The sequence below is a fragment of the Eulemur rufifrons genome, chromosome 15 (assembly GCF_041146395.1).
Source record: "Eulemur rufifrons isolate Redbay chromosome 15, OSU_ERuf_1, whole genome shotgun sequence".
In the NCBI taxonomy this organism is placed as follows: domain Eukaryota; kingdom Metazoa; phylum Chordata; class Mammalia; order Primates; family Lemuridae; genus Eulemur; species Eulemur rufifrons.
This window is the reverse complement of record NC_090997.1, coordinates 103,665,395-103,688,466: the sequence shown is the minus strand read 5'-3', so window position 1 is coordinate 103,688,466 and position 23,072 is coordinate 103,665,395. Positions and strand designations below refer to the sequence as shown.

General features: G+C 38.4%; 1 protein-coding gene across 1 annotated transcript in view; it reads left to right on the top strand.

Annotated features, from left to right (window-relative positions):
• Positions 1 to 23,072, top strand: part of PRKN (parkin RBR E3 ubiquitin protein ligase) — a 1,165,698-nt gene that overhangs the window by 568,580 nt on the left and 574,046 nt on the right. Inside the window, exon 5 of the mRNA XM_069487460.1 lies at positions 19,043 to 19,126. Coding sequence (XP_069343561.1) covers positions 19,043 to 19,126 — 84 coding nt within the window. The remainder of the gene's footprint in view (positions 1 to 19,042; positions 19,127 to 23,072) is intronic.

The window sequence follows — 23,072 nt, the reverse complement described above, 5'->3', positions numbered from 1 at the left end:
AGTAGTTACAAGCCATGGAATACAATTGAACAAATGTGTCCATGCATGGAAGTCATGTGAATTTAAAACCATGAAAAAATGAGAGAATGTTGAATTTCAAATGCCAAGAACACTTGATCTGTCGGCTGATATCCTATATTTTTTAATATAGCCAATTTGGGGTATTAATATAAAAGAACAAAGGTATCTGAAATATCAGATTTCAAATGATCATAGACAGATGTAGTCTTGTGACTAAAAAGTATTTCAAGGCAAGCTCTTATTTTTCTTCCTTATCATAATCCATCTTGGATTTTTTCATTTTTGTTAAAGACTTAATCACTGATGGAATAGATATAAGTAGTAAATAGAGAGGTGGAGTGGGCTATTTTGAAAGAATGCTTAGCTAATAATCACAACTAATTCATAAGAGACCTTCTCCACTTCCCTCTGTTTTATTTGCACTAATTTTGCTCCATCAGTAAAATGAGCAGAACACCCAGGCAGCCGTTAAATGCCAAACCAACATGGTACAGTAGAAATACAGTCATGCGTCACTTAACAACTGGGATATGTTCTGAGAAGTGCCTCATTAGGCAATTTCATCATTGTGCGAACATCGTAGAGTGTACTTGAACAAACCTTGGCACTATAGCCTACTGCACACCTACGGGATACGGTACAGCCTACTGCTCCTGGGCTACAAAACTGGACAGTGTGTTGCTATACTGAACATTTTAGGCTACTGTAACACAGTGGTGTTTGTGTATCTAAATATATCTAAACATAGAAAAGGTACAATAAAAGGACAGTATAAAAGATAAAAACCAATACACCTGTGTAGGGCACTTACCATGAATGGAGCTTGCAGGACTGGAAGTTGCTGTGGGTGAGTCGGTGAGTGAGCTGTGAGTGAATGTGAAGGCCTAGGACCCCTGCACGCTACTGCAGACATTATGCAGCCACCGTAAGCTTAGCCCACAGTTAAGTCTATTAAAAATATCTTTATTTCTTCAATAATAAATTAACCTTAGATTACTGTAACTTTTACTTTATAAACTCTAAAATTGTTTTAACTTTTGACTCTTTTGTAATAACACTTAGCTTGAAATGCAAACATATAGATGTACAAAAATATTTTCTGTCTTTATATCCTTATTCTATAAGTTTTTTTCTATTTTTAATTTTTTTTTTAAAAAAAAATAAATCTTTTCGTTAAAAACTAAGACACAAACACACATTAGCCTAGGGCTACACAGGGTCAGCATCATCAATATCACTGTCTTCCACCTCCACACACTGTCCCACTGGAAGATCTTCAGAGGCAATAACACGCATAAAACTGTCATCTCCTATGACAACAGTACCTTCTTCTGGATACCTCCTGAGGGACTTGCCTGAGGCAATTTTACAGTTAACTTTTTTTTTTTTTGCAAGTAGGAGTATACTCTAAAATAATGATAAAAGTATCGTATAGTAAATACATAAACCATTGACATAGTTGTTTATCATCATTACCAAGTATGTATTATTCAGAATTCTGTGTGCTATACTTTTATACAACTGGCAGCACGGCAGATTTGTTGATGTCAGCATCAGTACAAACATGTGAGTAATGCATTGTGCTATGACATTGTGATGGCTACTATATCACTAGATGTTAGGGCTTTTTTTAGCTCCATTGTAATCCTATGGGACCACCGTCGTACATGCAGTCTGTTCTTGACAGAGATGTTGTTACGACTGTACTGCAGGGGGCATGACTGTACTATAGGGGCTGCCCTGATGAGCTTTTAGCAGAAACAGGAGTATCAGTGAGTTTGCGGCCAGTGGAACTGGGTTTGCTTTTCAGAGCACTATAATTGGCGAATATCCAAGCCAGTGGAAGACACGAGCCATGACGGTACTGAAACCAAACACCAGTGTGCGTGAGGGTCTGGCATGCAAAGGGCCACTGGTATTTTCAGACACAGCTGTGTTCTCAGGTAACAATTGCTATAGTTCTCAAGGTTTAGGGATACCAATTAATTGTATCCCTCCCTCTTCTGAGTTTTGAACCAATAGGGAAGTAGATGTTAGGTCAGCAGGCATTGATGTCTGCTATCTTCCTGATGAAGGTGGTTTGGGGAATTTGGCACATACGTGCCATCCGTGGTCCGCCAGCTCTCTGCCCCGTCACAGAGAGCGTGCAGACAGCTGCGTGGGTCAGTGGGCAAGGAGAGTGCAGAAGAGGGGAGTTCTGGTTCTCTGAGCAAAGGCAGGAATTTGGGGACAGAAAATTTTTCCCCAAAAGTATTATTTTAAAAAGTTAAGAATGACAATGATTTATAACCAAGAGCTTATTTGTTCTTCAACAACAATCTTTCCCTCTTCATTTCCCTTCTTGCTTCAATATACACAGCAAGAAAAAATTTTAAGAGAAGTTGGTTTTATTAAGTCAAAAATATTGAGCTAAAAGGGAGGATAAATGGTAAAATAATAATTTGGGGAAATTCTTACAGAAAGATGTGGGAAACTTAAAATGCTTTTGGTACGACAGCCGATTTAAATTAGTCCTGAGAAATCCAGATAACTACAAATCTAGTTTGTTTTAATCTGGAATTATGACTTTTCCTCTTCTCTCTGGTTAGACCGTGAATAAATAGGCCAGGATGATTTTTAGAGGTGATTGGACTTTGATTATAACAGAATCAGTGGGAACAAAGGAAGAGGAGAGACACAGAAAGAGGGGTAGAAATATCTTGAAATGTAAAGGCTTGGAGGAATCTGTATAGACTAGAAAAATATTCAATGCATATTAAACCATGCTAAAAAAAAAAAATAGCTTTGCCAATGTAGATATTCAAGACAAACTAACTGTTCTTTTAACCAAAAGTTATTTTTGCTTTTTTGATTAAGAAGGCCTTACTGTTTTCAGGTCTACAAGCCCATGGTCAGTCAGGGCCAAGAATAAGAACCTCTACCCATAATGTTGGCAGTCCATGAAATGTGGGGATAAAAGTACCTTGTAAGTACATAGCAGTGTCATTAGGTATGAGAGTGCTGGAAGCCTGCTCACTACATATTTAATGCCTGATTGAAGGACCCCGTCCAAGTTCATTGCCCTTTAGAATTCTTGAAAAGTTGTTTTCTTTACAGTCTCTGCCACATTCTTATCTAGCCAGTTGCTCACTTAATTCCTACAAGCCATTATCACCTACGTCACTCCAGAATGTCTAACTTTTGTCCAGTGACCTAGACAGTCACCCCAGATTGGTACATATTCATGGCAGTAAATTATATCAAAGCAACAGAAAAATTAAGTAAAATATGATCTATTTGTTATTTAACCATGTCTTATGTTATTCCTTTCCCTTTCTTGGAAAAAAAAAAAAGTCTGATTGAGTTAAGCTTTAGTTGTGAATGTAGAGTAATATAGTGCACACCAAAATGTGATGTGTTATTCGTAAAGTTTAATTTTGAGAACTAAATAATAATGTTCATATGATTATGATGGTATCTGGGCATTCACTAGAAATCTAATAAACTTCTTATCTCATTTAATAAGCATAGTCCAGTTCCAATCATAATTATCAAGATATAAAGCCAGCTGAAATAACTATGAAGCTTTACATGATAATAAATGTTGTTATTCCAATAGATTTACATGCCTTGAATTGAAATGAGAGCTGCCATCTCAACAGCTAGAAACATATTATGCTGCCTGAAACTGCCTCTAATCTGAGCTGTAGCAAACTTTCCTCCACACAATAGCCAGATTATTTTTAGTAAAGAGAGCTTGGACAGATGAAGATATAATCATATGGGTCTCTTAAATTAAATCTGTTAAGAGTACATGAAAGTGAATCACTGTGTCTGTAAGTCTTTGTCTCCATTGTTTAAATTCTATGAAATAGGACCAAAAAAATCACTCCTGTTTGAATCCTGCTATCGCCGTGATGTGCCTACAGCAAAGCTGTCAACACATAGTAATATAATTGAAGGCATCTTGTGGTTAGCACTAGTTTGGTGCCTGGAAATTGTGAAGGAGTAAACACATTGTTTGGCATTTAATGCATCTAACATGGCTACAACCTACATGAAGGGACTCTTAATAAACAATGATGGTGATTGCCTATGTCAAATCTCAGCAGAGCTGTAGTGCAGTGGAGCAAGAGTTGTTTCACTTACAATAATTCAGACTTTTTAAAGAGTTGTGACTTTTTTCTTGTGATAATTTTCTTGGAGGAGAAAAGTATGACATTGTGTATTAGATTATGAGATGCTTGCTTTTTAGATGAAACACATTTTCATAGTGGAAGTAAATTATCTGCCAAATAATGTTGTATAAGCTATAGAGATACCCTAGTTCTTGGGGGAAATGTCCGAGGCCAGCTGAGATGTTCTGTTTAGACAGCTGTTGAGTTAACTCGGCAGCATGGGATAATCAATACAAGCACAGACGCGGCTCTGGCTAATGGCTGAGGCCGGCAGCAGCGGCGTCATTACCTATTAAGTTCTCCTCTACTTGAAAGTGGTGCTATGTTTGGGGTTATATGAAGTGGGGTAAACATAAGCGTCCACTTCCTTCTATTAGTCTTAAACTCTAGTCATCCCTTTACTAATAGCCATATGACCTGGTGTAGTTTAAAATGGTTTTCACATCACTTAGCTCATTCATTGTCTTGTTTGAGCCTGAGCTCTTACCACTTGTGTGCACATTTTGCAGATGAGGTAGTGAGGCATAAAGATGTTAGGTTGATTAGCCGAAACTGTAGTTAAATTATGTCTAGAACTTAGATCTTGTGAATCTTTTTCCATTGGGGTATTCTTTTCATGATCGTATTTTTCTACTGGTTATTCAGCAGCAACCTCTAATATTTGCTGAGTGTTAACTGTGTGTGCAGTAGTATGCTAACTATTGTATCTCATTGAACTGTCAATCCTAGGAGTTAGGTATAATTGCTAACTCCAGATTAGACATAATAAAACTGATGGTCAGAAACTCCCCCATCCTTGCATAGCTGGTAATGGCCATTCAATTTGAAACCCAGTCAATTTTATCCCAAAGTACAAAGACACCATTTATCATCTTGGCATCCTCATTGCTTTGAAATCAGGAACTTGCATGTTATTATATTTAAATGTATATTTTAATTGAATTGTATTATCAAATAGCAGTGGTATGGATAAGTGGTTCAGATAAGTGGTATGGTAAGATTTTTAAGAAATTTCACAGAAGAAAGGAACTATTTGTGGATTAATAATCAGTAACTGAGAAATCATCTTGTTGGGTATCTATATCTCAGGAATGAGTCTAGGGGTGGGCAGTATTTGGTACTGTTCTCCTTACTCAGTATCCTTCTTAATCTTGGGAAACTTTCCTCTTCCTATCTGATTGCTACTCATTCCTCTGGTCTCGGCTTAAAAACATAGTCTTTCCAGAACTCAGGGTCACTGGCTCCTATGGTGTACTCTACAAGAATCTATGTGTTAATTGCCTGTTTAATCACTTTTATCCTTCTGAGTGTGAAAATTGTATTCAATGTTTAATCTCCAGAATCTAGCAAAATATCTGCCACATGTTAGATGCTAGTCATTATTTTTTGAACAAGTTAATGAATCAATGACTTAAAATTAGTATCAAATGAATGCATTTAAAAAAATAGATGACAGTTTATGGCAGTGGTTTCAACTACTAGAAAAGATGAAGATTGTCTTTGAGAAACTAGAAAAAGTAAGTTAAATAATTGGAAGCCATTGATAAATTCGCATGTGGGTACAGATACAGCAGTCTATGTGTATGTCCAAGTGCAAACGTGAGAGGGATCCTGATGAATTATTGGAGAACCAGCAGAATTAGTGCTATTCTACTATTCCTGTTCCTGTAAACCATATTAAGTAAGACACATTACTATTTCACAGTATTGAAATTATTTAAAGGCTTTTTAATAGAGAATATAGTAGTGAAGTATTTTGAATAACAATAAAGGGAAATCAAAATGGGCCTGCATTGTCAGAAAGTGGAGCCAAACCCTGGGGGTGGAGTCAGAGAAGACTAGATTAGACAGCACCAAACAACTTTCTAATGGTCGTGGTGCGCAAGTATAAAAATAAGGAACTGCAAATGTAGACTATCATTCAGTGAAGTGCCAAATTAAAATCTGACAAGATGTGCCATGAGAATTTTTTTCTTCAAATACAAACCTCTTCAAGTGAATCTGAGTTCTGTGACAACTTGACTAATAGAGCATGTTGGAAACAGCACTATGCTCATTTCCAGGCTCAGGCCTTCAGAAACTGAAAGCTTCTACTTCTTGTCTCTTAGGACAGTTACTCCTAGAAAACACCTATTTTGCTGTATGGAAACTCTGGAAAGGCCCTTGTAGAGAAGAACCAAGAACACTAGCCCCTGACCTCCGCTGATCCTCAGCATCAACTTGGCCATGCAGGGAGCCACCTTGAAAGTGAACTCTTAAGTCCCCACTGAGCCATCCAAGTTGACCCCACCTGGAGCAGAGTCGAACTTTCCCCACCAAGCCCTACCCAGGGTTGTGATAAAACTTTTACTAAAACATGAGTATGTTTTCCAGTAAGAGTGTGCACTTCAGATATTCTGTGTTATAAAACAAGAGGAGATTCTTGTTTTGATGATTAACAAATAAATGGATAGAATGGATACCCTTTTATGAAAATGCTATACTTAAGATATAATAACCAAGATATGCCCAAGTAGTTAAATATGAGAGCCAGTGAGTACTTGGGCATGGGGGCCAGGATTTTCCTGGGAAACAGTTCTGCAGTTACACGTGAACAAATAACACATGAACGGATAATCAGTGGCAGCTCAGAGCTCTATAGCGCATAGTAGTAACAGATTTTCATAGGGAGTCAAGGTTGGTTTGGGGCATCTGAAAGAGCTTTGTGGATAAACCATTCCCATATAAATGCAGGGTGATGTCATTGCCATTACTTTCATTATGATCATTATTCTCTTGGAGACATAAAAATATTTTCAAGTGGAGAGTTTATTATTAGTAATACAGTATCAAAATCAGGAGTAAAAATATTAACAAGACCTGGACTAGGAATCTTCTTAAGATCTTATCTTAATTATTATTTGCATTCTAATAACATGTGCTTTAATTAATTTGTAGAAAAAAATGAGCTAATATATGAACAGTTAATCCTTTTATGTAGAATGTATTGTTTTGTTTTTCCTATAGAATTAACTGTATTGAGACTTTCAGTTAAGCATTCAGAGGTAAACACCTATAAAACATTAATGCTCTAAGATATAATAGGGAATAAAGTTAGAAAAGGGCATATACATTCATTAAAGCAAAACTTGATTTTTTTTTTTTTTTTTTTTTTGGTTTTTATAAAATGGACTAATCTTTTTCAAGTTTAACTTGCCAGAAAAAAACAGAAACTCAGTTTCTGGTTACATCCAGTATTTATTTCTTAATATCTCCTAAGCTATAAAATTGTATTCTTTATTTGAAATTTTTAAAGAAGGACTCCGGGGAAGTGCCCAAATATTCACATATTTAAACTGGAAAGTATGTTTATTAAGTATATTTAAAAAATAGTCTGAGCACTTGGCAACTAAAGTGACATATTGAATCATTATTTCTCAAACTTTCATTTCATGAAGGTCTTTCTCCTCATCTATAAAGTAGGTGCAGCATGAACAGACATGAAGGTGGCCCTCAATGACCTCCCACTGCCTGGTGTCCTTGCTTTTGTGAAATCACTTCCTCTTGAATGGGGGTGGGACCTGTAGCTTCTTTCTAACCAAGAGAATATAGCAGAAGTATTGGGTTGTCTCTCCCTCCCTTGATTACATTATCTAAAATTTCCCTTGACCACATTTTATAAGACTGTACCATAGTTGTCTGGAGCAGATATTCTCCTTCCTGGCTTCATGAAGTAAACTGCCAAGTTTCAGAAATTCACATGGCAAGAAACTGTAGGAGACCTCCAACCATCAGGCAGCAAAAAGCTGAGACCCTCGTGATTATAGCCACAAGAAAATTAATTACACCCACAGCCTGAGAGAGCTTGGGAGTTCGTTCCTCTCTGGTAGAGTCTCCAGAGAAGAGTGTAGCCCAGCAGATGTCTTGACTGAGCCTTGTGAGGCCCCAAGCAGAAGTCACAGCAGGCTGTGCCCAGACTTGTGACCCACAGAAACTGGGAGATCACAAATGCATGTTGTCTTAATTCACTAAATTTGTGATTGTTACACAGCAATAGCAAACTAGTACAGGTTACAATCTCATACGATTTCTGAGATAAATGAAATAAGGTATGTGGGAGAAACTGTCAATAATGGCTTTAAAAGAAAAAAAAAACCCACATAATTCAGTAAATAGCTACCAGAGAAATAGGATATTAAGCAAAAGCACCTCAGGAATGTAAAGACATTGATATAAATTCCAAAAACATGTATCCATATGCCTTTCTCATAGCAAGATCTTAACTTGATGTTTGTTTCTAATAATCAGTAAATTTAGTAACGAATTTCCTGGCCCACAGGATAGCAGAGATAAATGGCCGACATACTGATGGAGGCCACTGACATGTATGTATAGAGGAGCAGACTGTGAAGGGGAGGGGTGCAGAGGGAAGGGAGGGAAAAGGAGGTACCAGAACACACCACTTACTCTTCTGCTTCAGAGAAAGGACAAAGATTTTGAAGTAGTTAGAAAAGACATCCCTATATTTGATGGTAAAATAGTAAATATAAAATGCTGTTCATTTGTTATATATTTTTCAAAATTTCTTCTGAAAAACGAACAAAGAAAATGAATGATTTTATGATAAATTGACTGTGTTTAGTATTCGTGTAGACTTAGACATATCTCTTATCATCTCTAAGACTTAGTGTTTTCCTCTATAAAGCAGGACATGGTAATGCCCGCCTTGCTTTGTTTATGGGTAACTTAGAGACAAGGTATGTATGGTATTGACCACAGCTTCTGGAAAATAGTATGTATGCATTATATGGTAGCTCTTTTAGAAAGCTAAGTCACCATGAACCCAGTATCATAAACGTAATGTGCTGAGGTTGGCATGCAATATATAACACATTTTGTAAAGATTTTCATCAATATGACTAATGCTTTTTTAAAAGTTTGGGTCTTTTTGTTAACTTCTGTTATTTTAAAAACTCACAGGAAAAGAAAAATCTTATACATAAGGGAATATTTCTTTTGTTTTCCAACAGACTTCAACTCCCTATAGAGGCATTGATCCAATCATGAGCCCTCATGACCTAAACACCTTTCATTAGACTCTGCCTCCCAACATTGAGGACTAAGTTTCCAATATATGAATTTCTGGAGGCACATTTAGACCATGACAAAGAGCATAATATATATGTTCTAATAAACAGATATATTAGCTGTAGCTAATATGTATCAGAGAGAGAGAGAGAATATAAAGTGTTGGCCTCTAAAAGATTTGATTCCACTATCTTCTGCCAGTTTCTTTACCTACCTTGGCCCCTCCTCGGAGCATACCCATATGATGTATGTAAGAGGCTCTTAGGATACCAATTTGTTCTTTATGGGGAGGAAACTTGAGAGCATCACACAGGACAAAGAGGGAAGGAGGCAGTTGACAAGAGTTTTGGGGGATCCATCATTCCTTAACCCCAGTGGGTCTGATTTCATTTATACATTTGGGTTCTATAGGCAATTTTATTTAAAGAAAGTATTCTGCTTAAAAGAAAATACAGTATAACTTTGAAAAACACAGAGTTTTCAGTTTTATTATTTTACAGATGAAAAAAGTAAAGCCTGATTCCATTAGGATATTTTGAGTATTCACAATATTTATGTAAAGCATTTTTCTATTCATGGCAAAGCACATAAGTATAAGTAAGACATAGTCCTTGACTTTAAGAATTTTGTAGCTTGATGATGAATGTTGTAACCAATTCAAATCCATAGAGCTGGTTAGAGTCTTTTGTTTTAACTGACAATGGCTTGGATTATCCTATAATAAAAGTTACAGATGGTCACTTCAAAAAGCTACAAGAGGAAATCACTAAAGTAAAGATTTCCTTTTAAAAGAAAATAAAATGTACTACATTTTAAAAATCCATTCATTAACTGATGGACACTGAGGTGGCTCCCTGTCTGGGCTGTTAGGAGTAACGCTGCGCTGAGCATGGGCGTGCAGATACCTCTTTGACATACTGATTTCAGTTCCTTTCCATACTACCCATAAGTGGGATTGCTGAGTCATAGGGCAATTCTATTTTTGGTTTTTCGTGAACCTCCATACCATTTTTCATAATGGCTGTACTAATTTACCTGCCTGCCGATAGCTTGCAGGCGTTCCTTTTTCTCCACGTCCTCACCAACGCTTCTTACCTTTCATCTTTTTAATAACAGACATTCTAAGAGATGTGAAGTAATATCTCATTGTGGTTTTAATTTGCATTTCCCTAATGATTAGTGATGTTGAGCATTTTTTTAAAAAGAAGGAAATTTTATCATTTGCAACAACATGGATGAAGCTGTTATGCTAAGTGAAATAAGGCAGACACGAAAGACAAATACTGCATAGTCTCATTTATATGTGGAATCTGAAAAAGTAGAACTTGTACAAGTAGAGAGTAGAAAGGTGGTTTATGAGAAGCTGGAGGTGGGAGGGGTGCGGGGACGGGCAGGTGCTGTTCAAAGTTTCACTTAGACAGGAGGAAGAACTTTTTGAGATCTGTTGCACAGCGTGATGAGTAAATGACAATATACCCTATATTTCAGAATTACTAAGAGAGTGCATATCAAATGTCTCACCACAAAAAATGATGAGTAAGTAAGTGAGGTGATAGATATGTTAGTTGGCTTAATTTAATCATTCCACATTGTATACATATATCAAGGCATCACACTGTACACCAGAAATCTATACAATTATGATTTGTCAATCAAAAATAGTAATATTAATTAAAAAGTATAATAAAAATGTAAACAGGTTTTGTTGACCATCATTTTATATGATTTTTGGCCATTTGTATATCTTCTTTCGTAAACAGTCTGTTCAAGTTTTTTGCTTATTTATAATTGAGGTGTTTGTCTCTATGTTATTAATTGTAAGTTTTTTATATACTCTGAGATGAATCCTTTGACAAATACGGATATTGCAAATATTTTTCCCAGTCTGTGACTTGCATATTCAAGTTTATAATGTCTTTTGATGAGCTTTAATTTTCATTGAAGTTCAATTTATAAATGTCTTCATGAGGGTTAGAACTTTCTGTGTTCTTATAAGAAAGTTCTACCTGTTCCAATATTATGTAGATGTTCTCATTTCTTTTCTCTGTGGAGTGAGGAAGGGATGCAGACATTTATATTCAGTTGTTTAAGCAGCGTTTGGAACAAGGTTTCTCCTTCCCTCATTGAATTTCCTTGTCAACTCTTTAGTTCTTTTTTTTTTTAAATACATTTTATTGAGGAGTAATTTATGAAAATAAAGCTGCCTTGTTTTGGAGGGTACAATTTGAGAAGTTCAGGTCAGAATATAACCATATGAAACCACCACCACAATCGAGATAGAGGACATTTCCATAACCCCAGTATTTGTTTGCTAGGATTGCTAGAACAAAGTACCGCAGACTAGGTGGTTTAAACAACATAAATTTATTTTCTCACAGTTCTGGAGGGTAGAAATCTGAGATCAAAGTGTCAACAGGGTTTGTTTCTTCTGAGGCCTCTGTCCCCGGCTTGCAGAGGGCCCCCTCCTCCATGCCTTCACGGGGCCTCTGCTTTGTGTGCGTCTGTGACCTAATTCCTCTGCTGATAAGAAGAGATTTATAATTTATATGGGATTAGGGCCCACCCTCATAACCTCATTTTAACTTTTTTAAGTCTTTAAAGACCTAATCTTCGAATACACTCACATTCTGAGGTACTGGGGGTTAGTATTTAAACATATGAATTCTGAGGGGACACAATTCAACCAAAAGCAACCCCCAGAATATCCCTCTTGGTTTAATGTAGCACATCCCACTCTGTGCCCCCGACCCCAAGCTACCACTGGTCTGTTTTTGCCACTATAGATTTGTTTACATTTCAAATGAATGGAATCACGCAGCATGTTCTATGTCATGTTTGGGTTTTTTTACACAACATGATTTTGAGAGTGATCCATGTTGATGCATTTTTAAGTAATATGACACTGCTTATTGTTGAGCATATTCAACTGAATGGATATACCACATTTTTTTATCCTTTCATATTTTCAAGGACATTGGATAGGCTCCAGTTTAGAACTATTATGATTAAACCTGTTATGAGCATTTGTCTGCAATTCTCTGTGTGGATGTATTTTCATTTATCTTGGGTAAATACCTAGGAGTGGAATGGCTGAATCATATGTTAGGTAAATGTTTAGATTAAAAAATGTCTAATAGATTTCTGAAGGGCTGTACCATTTCACATTTTCACCAGCAGTGTGTGCATTCCATTCGCTTTACATCTTGCTCGTATTTGGTGTGGGCATTTTAAAAAATCACATCTATTTGAATGGGTGTACTCGGTTCATTATACCAGCTTTTGTAGCTCCTTCGTAAAATCTACAAGACTGTATTCTCAGAGCGGTTCCATAATTATTTGGTGAAAAGATGAATATTTTGGTTCCAGGGATTTTTTCTTTATTATTTTCCCTGCTTGGTATTTAATGATTGCATTTATTGTGCCCTTACTATAACCACAGCACTGAGCTTAGCTTTGTCAGAAGCACAGTATCTTTAAATCAAATGGAAGAAGATGGATGTGCAGACGATACCTGCTATGTGATAGATGGAGATATATGCTTTAAAAGAGTTATAAATGACAAGATCCCTGGGAATGACTGAATAATAGGGAAATTGAGAAAAAGGAAGAATTTAAAAACCCACTGGGCTAAGTCAAGTACCTTGGAAGTGGCTTCTTATTTGCTCAGCTATTTACTAAACTAAAAATAACCCTACTCCAGTAGTTCTATTTGAGAAATAAGAAATAATACTTGTGACAGTTGCCATTTTTTAAAAAGTCACTAGGTGCCAGGCACTGTGCAAAGGAATTAAAGTGTATTGTTTCATTTAATCTTCATGACTACTCTATGAAGGAGGTATTTAACCCCTTACTTGCCAGATGAGGAATGCTAAGTTTGGAATGGGTAAAAGAAACTAGCTCAAAAGCATATTGCTAGTAATTGGTAGAAATCAGATTTAACAGGTTTGTGAACTTCAAAGCTCCTTCTCTTTATCATTTTGTTGCAAATGGGGATAAAAAAGTACAAGGAAAGACTTCAGCTTCTAAGTATAGCTATTTTAAAGACAGTCTTGCTGTTGCTATATAATATCCCTAGTGTGATTCTCAAAATTATTTTAGTCCCTTAAGTTTAATTATATGGCTTAAATGTTTGTGGATTCATTCAAGAGAATATTTTAAATGAAACACATTTGATGATAACATGAGATAATAGGTTAAAGTACAGTTTAAATAAAATTACTATTAAAATAACTCTTTTTCAAAAACTATAAATGCCAAGACTTTAGAGTAACATTTTGGAAAATAGATTTTGCAATTTATTCTAAGTAGAAATGCATGCACCCACTTATGAAGAGCAGATTATAGCACTTATTTAGATAATTCAAGGAAAAAATTCTTTTGCTTTGTCTATCTGGACCTTGTCAGAGTGATATTTGGATATGAATTAGCCAGTTAAGTACTTCATTTTTTCACTTGACTGGACATTGAAAGACAGCCAAAAATGGCTTTTGGAGTATTAGTTCTAGAGCTTTTAAAAATAAATTTTAAAACTGAAATTTTATAGATTTTTATCACTGCTTTTCTGAATTTCTGATTTACATGTATCATATAGATGGGTTTAAATAACATTCTACTTCATGCTTTTCTGTTGATAACATTAGTCAGGAAAAATCCTCAAACGTCATCTCTAGCTGTGATTTTCCACTTACTAATTCAAACAACCTGAGGACTCACTGGAGTCACTTGCTGCCTCCCTGTCCACATCTCAGATTTCTCAGGTCAGCTACTCTAAGATTTCGATTGTCATTTCTCACTTCAGACCTAGGGCACACCTACTCATACAAACTAATATGGTTATATGGTAGCCAAAATGCTACCACAATGTTAACAATAAAAGATTACTTTTCAATATAAATTTGGAAAACATTATTTACTATAGATAAGGGATTGGCAAGTTTTTTCCATAAGAGGCCCAATGGTAAATACTGCAGGCTTGGCAGGTCATGAAGTCTGTGTTGCAACAGCTCCACTCTGCCCATGGAGCATGAAGACAGCCATAGACCACATGCAGCTGTGCGCCAACAAAACTTTATGTATGGACACTGAAATTTGAATTTCACAATTTTCATGTGTCATGAAACATTCTTTTTTTTAATGCTTTCCAACCATTTAAAAATGTGAAAATATTTCTTGGCTCATAGGCTGTCCAGAAACAGGCACTGGGCCAGATTTGGCCAGCAGGTCATGGTTTGCTCACCCCTGCTATAGTTGCTAAAATAATTTATATATTTTTCTTGATTGTAACAATTACTAGGCAAAAAAAGAGAAAGTTTTCCAAAACCAACCAGATGATTCTTTATTAAGGCATATATATTGCATATTGTCCTATCTGATAGTTTTTCAGATGTCTTTCTATAATTCTCTAGATTTGTGAGATAAAATAAATTTTTGGTTCTTTTGTCAACGTGTTGTAACGAATAGTTCTCTTCTATTACTACTACCATGTGATTTATAGTCCCTTTTAATTTTTTAATCTGAAGAACTTTCTTCTGTATAAAAACTATTAATTATGAATGCTTTAGCCATGCAACTATTGTGCCATGTTTAGGCATGTGCAATGATTAGGCAATTAAAATTTTATATTTTCTAAAATTAGAAAGGTGAAAAATTAAGCCTGCTTTGTCATGGTATAAATTCACTGAGACATTTGTTTCTATTTTCAGGATAGTTACGGCATTCATACTAATAGTGTTAGTAGTATAGATAAACTGGCATATATATTATATGATACTGAATTCCCATGTCCGACACAATTCTATTGTTTTACTACTTATCCCATTGTGTTATGGGTTGAGATCATGAAAATTGTAAATGAGTTTTTCAGTCACTTCCCTTTATAACATATGGATTTGTCAGATAATGTAGTACCTTATGTGACAATTATAGGAATTTTTACATAAGCGTTTTAGTTGCTGTTTAGACACTAAAAAATTAAAATAGGAAAAATAAATATCTGTGATATACACAGAAAAATCTCATTTACTTCTAGAATTTGAGGCAGGAAATTTTACTCTGAGCCGAGAAATATAAATGGGACCTAACTCCCGAATTGGATCATTAGTGTTGCTTCTTGGCTATTGCCATATTAGGTTTATCTTTTACCATTGCACCTGCTGTGAGCAGGTCAGAAGAAACTTCCACGTTGAGAGAGGAGAGAAGCAATGTTGTCCCATTTAGTGAATGGCTAACCACAGTGAAATGGTTCCTTCCGACTCAGAGATGTTTCAGAGCTCTGACATGCGTGGTTCATTGTGAATCACCACTGGCTATTCATACAGTGTGACAGCCAGAGCTTGGCACAGTCATCTGGCCAGAAAGCACTTTCCTCCGTGACTACTGTCCCCGGATGGTGAGAAGCTGCTCCTGTTAAAGCTGTCAGTCATTTTGGAGAGTTAAAAGAGAAAAGTCACAAGACCCTCACATTATGTAATTATACCCTGACTCCTTTCAACATGATTTGACAAGCTTGCGGGGATACACTGAGATGAAAACCAAGAAAAATTAAAGTAGATGAGGAAAGGGATCAAAGCAAAGTAATACAAAGCTAAGCGTAATATTAGTAAACCAAGTATGCATTATGAGTTATGTAAAGGTGCTCCAGCCGGTCCACAGATTTGACTGCAAAGTTTTCCTGGTTGTCTAAAAATGAGAGAAATCTGATTTGTAGTGTCCATAGGAGTAGAACAAACCACTGCCTACAGAGAAATATTAAAACAAACAAATAAGCACAATGTGCCCACTGGGTCCTCATCAAAAGCTGAAGTTTGATCATAGCAGGAGACTGCATTCCAGTCACGTTTATCCCCAATGAATTCGCACTGTAAGCTAGGAAACGAGGCTGATGAATGCAGTCAAGGTTCTAGGTAGCATTTTGTTACCTCTCTTTTATCTCCATATGTTTGCAATTTTTATCAAGTGAATACATGCACATGTATGAAAATCAGACGTGGAGATGGCCTGACAATACAACAGCGGCTTGGTAGCTGAGGGTATCAGCCCCTCCTTTCCCCTTCTCTTCCAGCTTCACTTTCACCTTCCAGTTCTTAACATTCGTATTTTCACTTTTATATTGTCCAAACTGAGTAACATATATATTATGTTACATATTCATAATTAAAATCCCCTGTCCATTCTCAATCATGTGATCCTAAGGTTGAAAATCAAGTAAGTGCTTACATTATCGTGACTATGGTGGGATGTGCAAAGAAAAGGAAATTTCTTGCTCTTTGTGATTCACGTGATCTCAATGATGAGCCGTGACCCTCTTGTGTAATTGGGAGAACATTCCCTTGGTGACTAATCATATGTCGTTGTGTCCTGGGTCCCCAAGGCTGTTCCCCACCTCCAGATTCTGTGATTCAGAAGGACTTACAGGACTTGGTGTACAGTCACACACGGCTAAGGTTGATCACAGCAAAAGGATATAAAGCAAAATCAGCAAAGGGAGAGGCGCACAGCAGAAGTCTAGAGGAAAGCACAGGCAAGTCTCCAAGAGTCCTCCCCAGTGGTCACACAGGAGGCCCTTGCTACCCCGGCAGCCAGTCAGCCAGTGTGACAATCAATGTGTGTGAGGTGTTGTCTCCCGGGAAAGCTCCTTAGAGACTCAGTGCCCAGGGATTCTAATGAGGGCTGCTCACATAGTGACCTTTCTTTGGTGCTTATGAAAACTCCATGCTCACGAGGGAAAGAGGGTTTGGGGCATAAACCACAGTTTGTACAAAGTTTAAGCTCTGCAAAACCACCCCATCAGTAAGGGAATGATGGGGACCCTTCCGAAATCCAAGTTCCCACATGCCAGCCAAGGGCCAACCCCAGACCTGCTGTAACTCTTCTGTGCAAACTTACTTCCAGTTTAAGTGGTGGCTTTGGGATTAATGATCTGGGGATTCAGACCTTGGCTTCCTTTGAGGTCTAGGTTAAATAGCCTGTGTAGAATGGCTCAGTCCTTTCAGGGAGAGGTCAGCCCTGCAGAATTCCTCTGCTTCCCCAGCTTTTGTCTAGAATAACGCACGTGTACATACGTGTGCGTGTGTACAACTGTCCACCTCGTTGTGTCGCCCCAGCCACTTTTTACCATTCTCCCATTTAATTGATAATTAGGTCAGATACAGAATTCGAGGATGAAAATCTTTCCGTTTGAGCTTTGAAGGTATTGCTACAATTTTATTTATTTATTTTTTATTCTTTTTTTCTTATTTATTTTTTTCTTACATTCCCTATTTCCAGAACTCGCAGTGTTGACATACAATTTTAAAATTCTGTTTTGATTTTTGTTCCCAAGTAGATGAACTGACCTTTCTGCCTAGAAGATTTTAGGATCTTCTAAAAATTTGCTGCTCCAGGTCTCCCTCTGCCCTCTCTCCTGGTTTTCTGGTGTTATTTCTTTATTGAGCCCTCAGCCTCCTTGTGGTCTTGCAAGGACTGAGGCTCATCCTCTGCTATGGCCTGTTGCAGTCTGCCAGAAAAACATGGGTCTGTCTCTCCACCAGCGCTCTCTTCTGCTCTCGTTGGCGTTATGGATTTGCTCATCGTTAGTGTTTAAGCGTGATTCCAGTGGTGCCTCAGGAGAGACAGGAGGTCACCTGTGTGCTCAGCTGAGAAGGCCAGTGGTGACAGGCTGTCCCCAGGTGTGCCGCCACACACTCTACTGCTGCCTCCAAAGACTCTTGCTGACTGTAGTTTGCATGGGTATTTAAAGTCACATATTAAAATTGCAATGGACTTAAGAAAATTATTTAAATTTTTAAACAATTAAGTGAGGAGACTAAAAAAGTACCAATTGCATCTTTATTTCCTTCTAATTTTTTTCTTCATAATCATTTAAATAGTTGTATTCCTGCTTTAATCCAATTTTGTGTTCCTTTCACCAACATATTGTTAGTAGATAAGAACAATACATTTTAGTTGTTATGTACTATTTGATTTAGCAGGGCCCACTTATTTGGCTGACTTCGGTGATTTAGGCTGTTTCCGGTTTCTTCCAACTCTGTGCAGAACATCTGTAAACAAAGTACATAGGACGCTTTCCGTTCTTAGTATTTTGGGCCAGTATAGGTTTCTTGAAATTTAGTCAAAAATTTCAAAGCTTGTGATACGTATTTCTGGGTTGCTTTCCAAAAGTCGTGCATTACTCAACTCTGATATTTCATTTTAGGTGTTCTTTCCTAATGTACTAGGAAGACTTTTGCTATTATGCAAATTTTTATTTCTTTGATGACTAGGAGAGTTTGCTGAGCATCTCCTCTGTGGCAGGCCCTTCCCTGGGTGCTGGGAGGCTTCAGTGGACAGAGTAGACCAAGGGGGCTTTTGTGCAGCTCACGGTCCATGGCTGGGACCATCGCTCTGTGCCAGGCCGCAGCTCAGGACGTGGCGATTGCTATGAAGCACAGGAAGGCTGGGAGGGCGGGCGGAGAGATGTGGAACAGGGTCAGGGATGGCCTCCTGAATGAGGCAGCATTAAACCAGGGATCTAGGGGAGGCTACGAGTGGAAAATGAACATATTTGGAGCAAAATGCCCACTATAATCTTAGTGTATTTGTGAAGATAGTTTTTTGACCTAGCGGATCCCCTGAAAGGGTCTGGAGCACCCTCAGGGTCTGTGGACCACACTTAGAAAATCGCTGGGCTACACATTGATTTCATTACCATTTTGTAATGTAAGTCAAAAAATTTTAGAAAAATGTACGAGTGAATAAATACATGTGTGTTACAATTTGTGCATCAAGGATATATTGTCGGTTCTTTTTTCTCCTCAAAGGGGCCGTCTTGCTGGGAAGATGTCTTAATTCCAAACCGGATGAGCGGTGAATGCCAGTCTCCAAACTGCCCTGGGACTAGAGCAGTAAGTACCTGGTCAAATTGACTCCTTTTAAAACAAGAAAATGGTGGCGTTTCAGTGTTTACTAGGAAATTAGAATGGAGACAAAAATGCCAACTGACTTTTCTTCCATCCACTAGTATTCACCAACAGTGCTGTGCTCTGCAGACACATGGGTAACGCTCACCAAAATGCCACTGTGCCCCTGCCTCCAGCCTCTCTGTCCTAGCAGCTTCACCTCTTTTGGCGACTGTGTCGAAATGTGCCAATTTAAACTCCTTACAAGTGGTATCCATGGACTATAAAGAAGAGGCTGAGAAAAGGAGGGCCAGTTCAGAGCCTAGTGAAAGAAAAATAACAAAAGTTAATCTTTTTCCTGATGGGGTGATATTTTATATTTATATTCCACATTATTCAAAAATTGCTTTATTTCTTCCTAGCTTTCTTCAGCAGTTTTCTGACATAGTGGACTCTCACAAAATACAGTGTGAGTGATGAGCTCTATGACTGAATTACTGCTCTCTTCTTTGCAGTCCTTTTTCTCTATGAAAGCATATGCCATATGTTTCACGTAGAATAGATATTTCTTGAATGAAATACTGAACTCTGAATTTATTTTTAAAGTAATTTTACTATTATGGTCATGTCTATCATTAGTATATTGTTATAATTTTTCCTTTAAAAATCCCTGGGTCCATCATAATTTGACTGTATGTATTTCCTGAGCTGTAAATACTGTTACGGTGCCAACAGAAATGTCAGTGTTGGTCCCCAAACTGTCACAGCCAGCTGGCAGGTAACGTCTTCTCTAAGGAACAAAGTCTGTCAACAGCAACAGGTACAGTGTTTGAGCTGGACTCATTAGATGCGCCTTCTCTTGCCAGTCTGCTGGGTAGTGCAGGGGTAGCAAGACAGCAGTGAGCAGCAGTAACACAGGTATTCTCCACCAAGCTAGGGACAGGGACTAGGGACAGATGTTTATTAATGCAAATCCTGAAGAAAAATAACGACTTGTATGTCACTCATAGATACCGAGGCCTAATACAGTCCTGCAAGTTTCCTACTGGGATGAAATTAAAGTGTATATATTTTATAGGACAGAATTCTTAAATATAGTTACAAATATATACATGTGTATAAATACAATGTGTATGTTATAGCAACATAATATGTAGATTAGTACATATAATATGATTATATATACAGATATAATTACATATAATATAATTATATAGAGAGATATATATCTTCATGCATGTATATAACCATCCGTACAAGCATATATACATACAGCCATCCACCCATCTACTCCTCCATCCTCGGGTATATGTGACATTGTGGTCTTCATATCATCTCTACAGTAATGTGAGGTCCTTTGAAAATAGACTTGCTTTCCAGGTGCCCCGAAGCATGCACCTCTGGCATTGAGACCCATTTCCTCTTCCAGCATAGCCCAGCAGAACCCCCAGGATTAAATATGATTTACTTACTATAAGGCCTTTATTTTCATGAGTCCAGAGGCGAATTAAGTAGTTGGCTCCAGGATGAGGTGACTCATGGTCTGACTGAGGCCATTGCATCTGTCACATACAGACAAAAATCTACGCAGCAAGGAAACGCTGCCCAGATGCTTCCAGCAGATGCCCCTCAGCTTCTCTTGGCCAGATTGGGTCACTTCCATGCCTGACTGAGTTGCTGACAAAGGAACGGGGACTGCCCCAGTGGCACAGGACAATCCGGTTACCTTCTGGGGAGTGTGAGGGAGACAGGAGGCTGCCTTCCTTGGGGTGGGTGGGTGTTACTGTGCATCCTCAGTCCCCTCCAGGATGGAGAGGAGGGGTGGCTCACTCAGGCTGCAGGGAAGGTCAAAAGGAGAAACATTGTCCCTGAAGACTTCATACACCTGTGGCTCTTGGGGGATCCCCCCACAGCACGGCGCTTTGGTGCATGGAGTCGCACTGGGACCAAAAGGCTTTCTTCCAAGGGTTACTCTCCTGTTCGCCTCTCAGGCAGGGACACGTTTTTCCTGAACAAGGATGCAGAGACAGCTGAAGGAGTTGCCACTGCACTGCAGTCCTAAGACTTTCTCTGGTGTCATGTCCAGTGTGCATGTCCTGCCTAATGTCTCCCACATAAGCTGTGCTCATGATCCCCTGTGAGCTTCCTGGAGACAGTGTAGCAGGAGCCACGGCAGAGGGCTTCCTGCACTCTCTGCACTCACAAGGCTTCTCTCCAGTGTGAACACTGGCAGGTGGGGAAGGCTTGGGAGGTTCTTTGGTGTGAATTCTCCGGTGCAGAGTGAGCAGGCGTTCCCTCCCACACTGGCTTCGCCCGCAAGGCCTTCTGCAGTGTGGACTTCCCAGTTCCGAAAGAGGTGGAGCTTTGGCTCCCGGCTGCCTCGTCTTCACTGCATTCAAAAGACCTTTCTTTGCTTAGAACTTTCTGGTCCCAAAGGAGGAGGAGATTTTGAAGGAGACTTCTTTGCTGTTGCTGCACTTGTAAGGCGTGTTTAGTTCCTCACACTCCTGACACATAAAGACTTTTCTCCTTTGTGAATTTTCTGGCAGCGAATAAGGACAGCTTCTCCTTGAAGGCCTTTCTGAACACCATGAATAGGTCCAAAGGTGTGCCTCCCTTGCCTCGGCTGGGTTCAAACCCTTGCTGTCCAGCACCCAGGGCCGTCATCATGCTCTAGTTGGGTGACCACGTGGGGTTGGTGGCCCCGCGTCCCAGTGAGGGCACAAGTGCAAAGTTCTCCAGTGTGTGGCATGGTGGATGCCCCTCTGGGCCTGGTTGAGGAGCCCCCTATTCTCTCAGGAGAGGCACCCAACAGTGTGCTCGAAGGTCATGGGTCCCCGTGCCAGAGTCATCATCTTTACTGCCCTTGTCGGAACCTCAGGCTGGGGGACCTCCGCAGAAGCCACCCACGTAACCTCCCGGGAAGCAGTCCCTGGCCCGGCAACCAGGTCAGTCCAGTCATTGTCAGTATCACACCCCTTTAAGTTAAAGATGCATTTGCACTGTCTGGGATAACCATCCAAGAAATTAAAATAAAATGCAAGATGTCAAATTGGTAGAGGTGAAAAGTAATGAGGAAAAATAAAAAGAGGGAGAGAGTGAAATATAGGAAAGTGGTACAAATAAGTAGCACTCTCACAGAAATGGTGGAAATGACACCACATGGAGCAGGAATGAGATGAAATGTGAATGCACTAACTGAAGTTTAAAAGACAAGGATTGTGAGCCTAGATTAAAAGAAGAAAATCCAGCTTTATGTAGGTCACAAAAGATAAAACATGTAAACACACAAACATTGAAAGTAAATGAATGGAGAATGATATTCCAGGCAAGTACTAACTAAGGAAAGCTGTTGAAACCATTTTAATTGCCTATAAAGTAGATTTTTTTGGGTGGGAAAAACATTATCAAAACCTAGGAGGCTTTCTTTTGATAAAGTTTCAGTAACCCAGAAAGATAAAGCAGTTTAGAAACTGTATGATCTTAGTAATATGGACTCAAAATATATTAAGGAAACATTGTCAGAATTAACAAAATACGTGGATAAATTTAACATCGTAGTGGGAGAAAGTAGCATAACTCTCGGAGGAGTTGAGCGCTCGCATGCTTAGGAAGGATGTGGCAATTCACACAACCGGTGAACAAATGGAGTCACCCGACAACCCGAGGCTGCTCCTTTTTTTTGAAGCACATATGAAATATTTCAACAACCGATCATACTTTATAAACATTAAGGAATCTAAATGTCATGACCAAAAATACAACTGTAGAAACCTCTTGCACGTGGACCTTCGAATCAGTGAGTCGATGGAAAGATCCAAATGGAAATATGGCACCAAAAAAACGATGAGAACACACCACATATCAAACATTTTGGTGTGTGGCTAAATTTGTATTTCAACATGAAACTGAGGACCGTCAATGCTTATTTTATAAAAGAAAATAGATAAAA